Genomic DNA, 9,550 nt, shown 5'->3' on the forward strand with positions numbered 1-9,550 from the left:
CCGCGGCCGCTGGGGCCTGACACTCACCGTGGACGTGCAGGGCGACGTTCTGGCGGTCCTCGCCCACGGCACTCACGGCCACGCAGGAGTAGGTGCCAGCGTCGGAGGCCCGGGCACTGGCCAGCGTGAGGGTGCGGCCCCCGGGAAAGACCTGCCCCCCAGAAGGAAGCCCACGTGAGGTTATGCACCCCAAGGCCAGCTCCCACACCTCCCAAGCTGGCCCTGCTCCGGACGCCCAGAACCCCCAGGCCTCGGCACCTCTGCCGGCTGGCGGGCAATCACATGGGTCCTTTAAAAGGGCCCCCTGTAGTGTGCCGCGCCAGCACGGCCAGGGGTGAACCTGCGTGGGGGCGGCTGAAAGGCTTAGAAAAGACAGACAAGAGAAGGAAAGCTGGGTCTCGGTGGGACGCTGCTCCCCGAAAAGGAGACAGCGCCAGCGCCCACAAGCCGTGTCTTTATTTTATAGCAGAAGCCACGAGGCAAAGTAGGGGCGTGATCACGTTGTTTACAGCATTCTCATGAGTCTCAACCCTACCCAACTACATGCACCTAAACAATATCACAAGGCACGTGGACTACGTGTTCGGACCATAGGTTCAAGCTTATAACCACAGCCGTTGGCTATGATTGTGCTGGGAGGGCCCTGCCCTCCAGCTGGGACTTGCACCTGGCAGTGAGAGGACCCTGTCCTTTCATTAGTCTGAAGCTTGAACCTGGCCAAAACACTGTAACCGCGTCCCACAGCGGACAAGACAGTGTGTTGACATCCATAACAGATGGGGCATGAAACACTAGAAAACTCGTGAGCGGTCCTTAAAGGATGGAGTGTGAAACACGAGAGAACGCGTGAGCGGTCCTTAACAGATGGGGCGCAAAATACGAGAAAACTCGTGAGCGGTACGCAATGTGTCAAAAGGGACTTCTGGAGACCAGTGGTTCTGTAGTATTCCCACTCAGAATAATGACTTCAGGGGTGGGTCATTCAAGCTCTGAGGGATAGGTATACTAAGAGTGGGAGGGGGTGTGGGGTATATTTTAGGATAGAAGAGGCCTTGTTTCAGAACCTTTCAAATTACAGGGCCTACTCTAGCAGTGTAGAAAGGGTTTTTAATAAGGAACCTCATCTCATTATTTGAAAATAATGTTTACATACCCTAGCTGGTGTGGCTAGGTTGGAGCATTGTCCCATATAGCAAAAGGTTGCAGGCTCCATCTCCCGTTGGGACACAGACAGGAGACAACCAATCGATGTTTCTCTCTCACAGCAATAATTTTCTCTCTCTCTTTGCCTTCCTCCCTCTCTAAAGTCAATTAAACATATTCTCAGGTGAAGATTAAAAAATGTATTAAAAACTTTTAGGTAGTGTTTGCAAAGAGTTTGTAAGAACATTGAAGAAATGCCATATTATATATAATGTACCATATAATATATCTATTATGTATATACACTCAGCATTTGATTTCATTTATGCAAAAATATGCATTCCTAATTAATAATAGCTTAGCTTTATTGAGTTACTACGTGTCACAACAACCCTATGTTACAGACACTATTATCTCCATTTTTCAGATGAGGAAGCTGATGCACAGGGGGGTGAGGTAATTTTCTCAAGGTTCCACAGCCAGTGAAGGACAGATTTGAACCTTGTCAGTCACTCTAGAGCCCATACTCTTAACTCCTGTGTCAGACAGAAAGAAATCCGTGAAAATGTTCTCTGTCTTTGGGTGGTGGTTTATTTTCTCCTCTGTTCCCCAAGTTTTCTCTGTGGATTTACTCTAGAAGTTGAATGATACATTTTTTGAATAGGGAAGAAGGTGGGGTGGTGAAATTTGAAGGACAAACATGTGCTTTAGAACAAAACAACTCACCCCATTTCCTTCTCCACTTTTCTAAATTTTCCAGGACTGATCACCACAATTCGGCAGGTCACTGAGGCCCTGTCTCCGGAAGCTGAAGCCAGCACAGCGCTCATTGCAGGTAACAGGCTCTGAGCCAAACCCAAGGGACCCTCTGAGCTCAGGGGCCGTCTCGATCCAGACAGCCAGGAACCCATTGTGATGAACTAGGACTTCCCTGTGCGGGAAAGCACTGCAAATCCGAGGCCAGACCCACAAAGGGGCTCATTTCGGCACATAGGTTATCTCACACACACAAAGCTCTGAAAGACGCTCTGAGGCTTCTGGCAGAGGCACTGCCAGTAAATGATAGGTTGGGAGGTGGCCACAAGCAGATATAGGTGGGTATGGGCACTACACTCGTGTGTGGGGAGGGAGGAGGATGTGTGGTCTGCCAAGTGGGTGAGGAAGAGGATAGGAGGGAGCAGAGAACCCCCTGCAGGAGGCCATGGATTCAAACAACCCTTCCTGTTGGATAAGCTGTTTCCTGTTTGCCTCCTTCCTGTTTCTATCATAATCATCAGGAACTGGTTGAGAGAGAGTTCCATTTTATCAGAAGTCAAAAGCCTTGTGTTCTTAGCTTAAGTCCCCAGAGATCATGTCCCATGGGGACTGGGCTTGGTGGGGAATATCAATTTGGAAATGGCCACCAGTTAACTAGACCAGGAGGATCCTTATGAAAAGTGAGGGAGTCGTCTAGTTCAGGGGACCCCGTGATGACTGAGGTACACTGGATCCTAAAACATCTCTACATCTTCCCTCTCCTTTACAAGTTGTTATCACCGTGGTCTTCCTCACCCTGCTCTCAGTCGTGATCTTGATCTTCTTTTACCTGTACAAGAACAAAGGCAGCTACGTCACCTACGAACCTGCAGAAGGAGAGCCCAGCACCGTCCTTCAGATGGAGAGTGACGCAGCCAAGGGCAGGGAGAAGGAGGAATATTTCATCTAATGATTCCCAGGCCCACAGAGCTGGTCCAGGCTCCAGTGCTAACACAATGACGATTTATTAGGTGAAGGTTTTATCTGAAGCCAGTGAGCAGCAGTGATTGGTATGGGCAAACCTGAGCTCCTTCCAGGAGGAGGCCCAAATCCAGCATCACTGACGGTAGGGCCAGGGACATGGAGAAAGCTGCGTATGATGTCCTTAGACAGCGGCGTTTGTGACTGACCAATAAGGTAGGGCTATACCCGGCAACATTTCCGAATGTGCCCAGTCATCGTCAGGTTTTTTCCACAGGTCCAAGGGGAGGAGTTAGGTCACTGGCTGCTCCTCTGTTCCCTACCTAGTGACAGCCCCAGTGGAGGTAATGTCCACGGAAGTTCTTCCCAGAGGCTGATACCACAATAAAGGGCCAGGCCCTGAGGGGTAGGAGACTATATAGATACCTTACCTCCTAATGAATGTGCAACGTCTCTCAATCTGAGCCCATCCTTTCCCTATTTCCCAACCTTAATGCTATTTTTATCAGAATTAAAATTGTTCACTAAGAAATCATTCTCATGTACAATAAATACTTTTTTTTTTAATCCAAAATGTCTTTATTGGGATGTTTCCCATTCATCTTGGTTCAGGGTGTTCTTCCTGCTACCTCACCCCTTCTGTAAGCCTTGCTTTCCCTCCTATAGGCCGAGTGGTGGAGCAGCCCACACACAAACTACCGTGTGTGCGTGGCTGAAAACGTGGTGGTCTTACAGCACCCTGGGCATTCACACCCATGCCATGAAGCAGGAATCGGGGCTCCGCGCCAGGCACTTCTCCTTTCCTCTCCTCCTCTTCCGGAGAGGGATGAAGATCCTGAGCCAGAGGCATGTTGGGCAGCAGGGGGGGTGGGGGGGTATTATTACTGCCAGAAAGGCTCCTTTACATTGTGACATCCCTGCTTAAACTTTTTAACATTTCCTTTTGCTTAACTCCTTTGCATATGTCCCCTCCCAAGCTAAAAGAACTCGTAAGTTTTAGAAGTTCCCAGAACAATTTTTTTGGGGGGCGGGGGGGGTTGCGCTTGAAACAAAGCTGGTCCTAGAAAGTGTCATCATAAACATACCCTGGGAGATGGATTGGCTCGTTCTCCATCCTAGCAAGGGCCACAATTTCCCAGAACCCATTCTCTGTGTACACAGAGGGCACCAGGAACAGTCTACTTACCACTTTTCCCACTAATCTCCTGAATCAAGCCAAGAAGCTTCCTGGCTCTAACTTGTATCTCCGAATGAGGTGTTTAAAGGCACCATTGGCCCTGGCCAGGGAGCTGTTGGAGCATTGTCCTGTGCACTGAAGGGTCTCGGATTCGATCCCTGGCCGGGGAGCATACCGGAGGCAATCCATCAGTTTTTCTCTCACATCAATGTTTCTCTTCCCCCCTCTCCCTTCCTTTCTAAAATCAATCTTAAAAAAAAAACAAACCAAAAAAAACTTATCCTTGGGTGAGGATTAAAAGGCACAATTATTTTGGTAGAAATCATTAACTCCCCAGATATTTCTTTGAGATTAAGCTAAATCTTCTTTGAGGTCTTAAATATATTGCCTCCATCGTCCAAGTCCACCCAAAGTAAGACAAGAATTGGGGAGTCAATCTTGGCCCCAGGTTCCAGTTTCCAGCATTTCTCCACACAGAACTTTGGAGAAACTGAAGGTCACCCTGAACTTACACGAACTTCTATACTAAAAAACATTTTCCTCAAGTCAAACTGTAGGGCAAGTTACAAGTCTGTATCATTCCCTATTTCTAAGTTCATGTTCTGAATTCCTCTGGCATAACAGACTTTTAAGAATCTCAGCCGTCAGTGTGAGTGTCAACCTATGAACCACGGTTTGGTTCCTGGTCAGCACACACACACTCACACACAATCTGAAAGGGCGGTGAGTTAAGGTGGAAGAGTGTATAACAGGGATAAAATAAGGGGGGAATATTTCACACAATGGAAAAAAAATCTGAAAGAGCTTAGGAAGTAAAATTAATTTTTTTAAATGGCAGTGGCACCTATCTGAATTCTTGGTGGGATATAAAAGCTATAAACAGAAGAAATCTAAAAACAAGCTGAGTAATGAATCCTTGAAGTGAGGTGTAATGCAACTTCATCACTTTATTCAAATCTTCAAAATAGTCTTTATTCTACATTTTTAGTATAAAAAAATCCACAAGTTAAGTGCACCACAGTGTAGAGAGAGAGACATACAACGCTTAACTTCCATAACAGTCAATGGTACAGTCAAACATCACATGTACAGAACACAAAATTTAGATGAACTGAAATTATAAAAATAAAACCCAATTGCAAAAAACAAAAATTAAAATATTAAGGATCCCTGAAATATTCTTAACCCTAATGAGATTTCACTGGACTCAAGTCATTGTGTAGAGGCATTCACACGGCCCCATTAACCCAGCTTAGGAATTCCTGGGAGCCATGAGTGGCTGCATCAGACATTTGGACAATAAATGGTAACCAATTTTTTAATCTGACAACTCCCCTTAATTTGGCTCTAAAGTCATCAGGCTTATGAAATACATCCTCCTCCTTACCCTCCCCCACCCTCCCCCCGACACGCACACATTTTAAACAAACTGTTGTTTATAGTTTGTGTTGCTATCCTTTGTTCAAATGTTTTTCTGGCACCAAAGCAAATTTGGGTTTGGTTCATGTATGAAGAGAGCCTAAGGAGGGTCCAAAAGGCACCCTCCACTTTTGCCTGAGGAGACGCAGAAACAGAATCATGGGGTCTGTGCTTTGGGCACAGACGGGGTTCCAGAGGATCCTTGTGAAAGACAAGTTAAAGATGACAGGTGGGGACAAGTGCAAGGAGAGAAGGAAATGAGTCTGACTGGCTTTCTGTCCTGCACCACTGATTCGATGGAGATTGGCGGGAGGGAATGGAAGATGGGTTGGGCGTGGGATGTGGGACAAAAGGTGGAAAAGGCAGACAACTAATGCATTTCACTTAAAACAAGCAATATAAATCAAAGACTTAAAGATTAAAGACCAATCAGAACAATTTGGCAACTTTAATTCTTAGGAAGATCAACGTTCCCTCCAAACCTAATTTGATGTTTTATTACTAAAAGCAAAGACCAGTATGGTACAGTATTACTCCAGAGGAATTAAAGGAAGATTTTTAGGGCTGTTTCACCCACATTCATTTTATGAATGGATACCTCCCCTACCTCAAAATGCATTAGGGAGGTACTGCTACCATTACATGGTTCCTTATTAAGTTTGAAAAGTGCCTGAAATTTTGGGCACCAGAAAGACACCCCAACAACATGTGTCTTAAACTGCAACTTCAGGTTAATATGACTAAAGCAGTTACATTGTGAGAAGTGCTGAAGGTATGTGATGTCTTTCCCGGCACAGAGGTGGCCTTGGGTCTTCACCAGATGGTGTAGCCACCATCTGAACCACCCATGAAGAAGTTCCCCTTCCGCTGAGTTACGAGGACGTTGGCTCCCTGCATGACTGCAAGCTGAGCAGCATTGGGAGGGCATCCAGGGGGTGGAGGCTGAAAGGAAAAGACAAGATTGATTGGGCATAAGGCAGCTGATACAAGGGAAGTGGACACAGGTGAAACAGAAGACCTGTTAGGAAGATGGCAGCGTGCTGACCAAAAGCATCTTTAGGAGCTAGCCGTACCACCCATCTGGGTTCTCAAGCAGATCCGTGAACCCAAAGACACAAACAGGAAAGGATGCACTACTTACTCAAAGGGCTCCAGCTTCAAGATAAGGCCTGTGGATACCTTCTGACGATGCGCAGCCTAGACCCAGTGGTTTCCTACCCACATTCCAAAAACAGGGATGGGGTGCCAGGTCCATGGCCCTATACCACAGGGTCCTCAATATTTTTCAGTGACGATGAGATAACCAAAAGGATCTACCTAATGACACCGTTCCCACTTCATCTGCAACATGTGGTGAGTAGACAGGCCTCAAGGCCTAGCAAGGCCCTCAGACCGAAGGGTGGCGGGTAGATTGGCGGGAGGGAATGGAAGATGGGTTGGGCGTGGGATGTGGGACAAAAGGTGGAAAAGGCAGACAACTAATGCATTTCACTTAAAACAAGCAATATAAATCAAAGACTTAAAGATTAAAGACCAATCAGAACAATTTGGCAACTTTAATTCTTAGGAAGATCAACGTTCCCTCCAAACCTAATTTGATGTTTTATTACTAAAAGCAAAGACCAGTATGGTACAGTATTACTCCAGAGGAATTAAAGGAAGATTTTTAGGGCTGTTTCACCCACATTCATTTTATGAATGGATACCTCCCCTACCTCAAAATGCATTAGGGAGGTACTGCTACCATTACATGGTTCCTTATTAAGTTTGAAAAGTGCCTGAAATTTTGGGCACCAGAAAGACACCCCAACAACATGTGTCTTAAACTGCAACTTCAGGTTAATATGACTAAAGCAGTTACATTGTGAGAAGTGCTGAAGGTATGTGATGTCTTTCCCGGCACAGAGGTGGCCTTGGGTCTTCACCAGATGGTGTAGCCACCATCTGAACCACCCATGAAGAAGTTCCCCTTCCGCTGAGTTACGAGGACGTTGGCTCCCTGCATGACTGCAAGCTGAGCAGCATTGGGAGGGCATCCAGGGGGTGGAGGCTGAAAGGAAAAGACAAGATTGATTGGGCATAAGGCAGCTGATACAAGGGAAGTGGACACAGGTGAAACAGAAGACCTGTTAGGAAGATGGCAGCGTGCTGACCAAAAGCATCTTTAGGAGCTAGCCGTACCACCCATCTGGGTTCTCAAGCAGATCCGTGAACCCAAAGACACAAACAGGAAAGGATGCACTACTTACTCAAAGGGCTCCAGCTTCAAGATAAGGCCTGTGGATACCTTCTGACGATGCGCAGCCTAGACCCAGTGGTTTCCTACCCACATTCCAAAAACAGGGATGGGGTGCCAGGTCCATGGCCCTATACCACAGGGTCCTCAATATTTTTCAGTGACGATGAGATAACCAAAAGGATCTACCTAATGACACCGTTCCCACTTCATCTGCAACATGTGGTGAGTAGACAGGCCTCAAGGCCTAGCAAGGCCCTCAGACCGAAGGGTGGAGGGTTCATCAGGTCAAGGGCATGTACCTCACTTGCAGGCTCAATCCCCACCCAGGAGGCAACCAATGGCTGTGTCTTTCTCACATCAATGTTCCTCTCTCTCTCCCCCCCCTCCACTATCTTTAAAAATCAATGGGGGGAGGGCCTAGCAAGGACCATTTGGACTCTAAATCCCATGTATAGGGAAACTAAGCAGGAGACATAACTAAACTCCCTAGTTTCTTTCTAAAAACGACTTAATAGAATCAGCAAGGCTCCATGCTGATGGCACATATTAAGTAAATGCTATGGAATGAATACAGAATGTTACTAGACCAGTTCACTGTACCAAAGTGCACTGCACAAGCAGCAGGTAACACTCCTAGGACAGGAAAACAAAGGATCTGGTTCACTCAGACCCAGTGAATGTTCTGGATGCTACTGACCTGCCACAGTTCTCCCGCCCTCTCAGTCACTTTCTGCCTGACTAGTGGCTGTCACTGGTTGCACTAATACCAGCAACTATTACCCAACGATGGTGAAAGGATGAATATGTAGTCACTTCAGAAAGTTAAAATACACAAGGGCAGAGTTTTTTCTGATAAAGTCATACTCACAGGAATGTTGCCAGCAGTAGCCCCAGCTCCGAATCTGGCACCTGCATCATACCCGCCTTCCACCAGCACTGTTGAACCAGGTGGATAGATGGGGCCGACTGGATAGTAAGCCATGGGGATTGTGGAGCCTAAAGGCCCAACAGCCACAGACTGGGCGGCCATGGGAAGATACAGGGAGGCGCCAGGAAATGCAGCTGACATGGTGGGGACGGTGGCAGCCCCTGGGTGCACAAAGCTCGGACGATAGAGCTAGAAAAGGCAGGAGAAGGCCAAATGTTACTTGGTGACATTCCTATTTCAGATTTCATTGCCGTTTCCTCTTTAATGAGTCACTTAATTCTTCTTATTCAGATTATAATCTAGAAGTTATACAAGTTGCCTTTCCCCTACCACTCAATAGTCTCTCAAATCACTTCCTGCTATAGCTAACCTTGAGCTCAAAGAATGCAAACTCATCTTAACCTCAGCCTGTGCCAAATAATGTGAAATAATCAGAGAATGCATTCTGAACCCAACAGAGATTGATGAACTATATGGCATGTTTTAGATTATTCATTATTCATTCTTCTGTTTGCCAATACATGGAGTAAGACAGCTAAGGGCTGAAAATGGGACCCAAAAGCATTCTCAACCAGTTCAAGTCCAGTAAACTGGAAGCACCTCTGAGTAGGCAGGCGGAGCATCGGTATAGGGTGGAGCCTGAGGGAGATGCAAGGTCTGAGGGTACACTGGGTTCCCAGGAGGCTGCACAGGGTAGGTTGGCTGCGTTGGATATTGACCTGGAAGACAAGAAAAAATGCACGTGGCCTGCCATACAGAGCCACCAAGGGAGGGCCTATCGGGTAGTAAACTCGTGGGAGCAAGCAAAAGGGGGTTTGCAAAAGCCGACTGCCCTGGAGGGCCTGCTTCCTGGAGCCAAGGGGGGAAAGTATGCTCTCCGCTTAAGCCGTCCCTCCTCTCTGACGCTAGGTCATCCACGGGCAAGAAA

The 9,550-nt window shown here is 47.0% G+C and overlaps 2 protein-coding genes across 2 annotated transcripts in view; one reads left to right on the forward strand and one right to left on the reverse strand.

The window, feature by feature from the left end:
* The window catches only part of SMAGP (small cell adhesion glycoprotein), a 16,967-nt gene extending 13,543 nt beyond the window's left edge, over positions 1 to 3,424 (forward strand). Inside the window, exons 2-3 of the mRNA XM_006757072.2 lie at positions 1,904 to 1,978; positions 2,670 to 3,424. Coding sequence (XP_006757135.1) covers positions 1,904 to 1,978; positions 2,670 to 2,848 — 254 coding nt within the window. The 3' untranslated portion in view covers positions 2,849 to 3,424. The remainder of the gene's footprint in view (positions 1 to 1,903; positions 1,979 to 2,669) is intronic.
* A 3,550-nt stretch (positions 3,425 to 6,974) lies between these two features.
* Positions 6,975 to 9,550, reverse strand: part of DAZAP2 (DAZ associated protein 2) — a 3,524-nt gene continuing 948 nt past the window's right edge. The window contains exons 2-4 of the mRNA XM_006757071.2: positions 9,223 to 9,341; positions 8,563 to 8,811; positions 6,975 to 7,505 (exon numbers count right to left, since the gene is read on the reverse strand). Coding sequence (XP_006757134.1) covers positions 7,377 to 7,505; positions 8,563 to 8,811; positions 9,223 to 9,341 — 497 coding nt within the window. The 3' untranslated portion in view covers positions 6,975 to 7,376. The remainder of the gene's footprint in view (positions 7,506 to 8,562; positions 8,812 to 9,222; positions 9,342 to 9,550) is intronic.

Source organism: Myotis davidii, unplaced genomic scaffold (assembly GCF_000327345.1).
Source record: "Myotis davidii unplaced genomic scaffold, ASM32734v1 scaffold233, whole genome shotgun sequence".
NCBI classification, from domain to species: Eukaryota; Metazoa; Chordata; class Mammalia; order Chiroptera; family Vespertilionidae; genus Myotis; species Myotis davidii.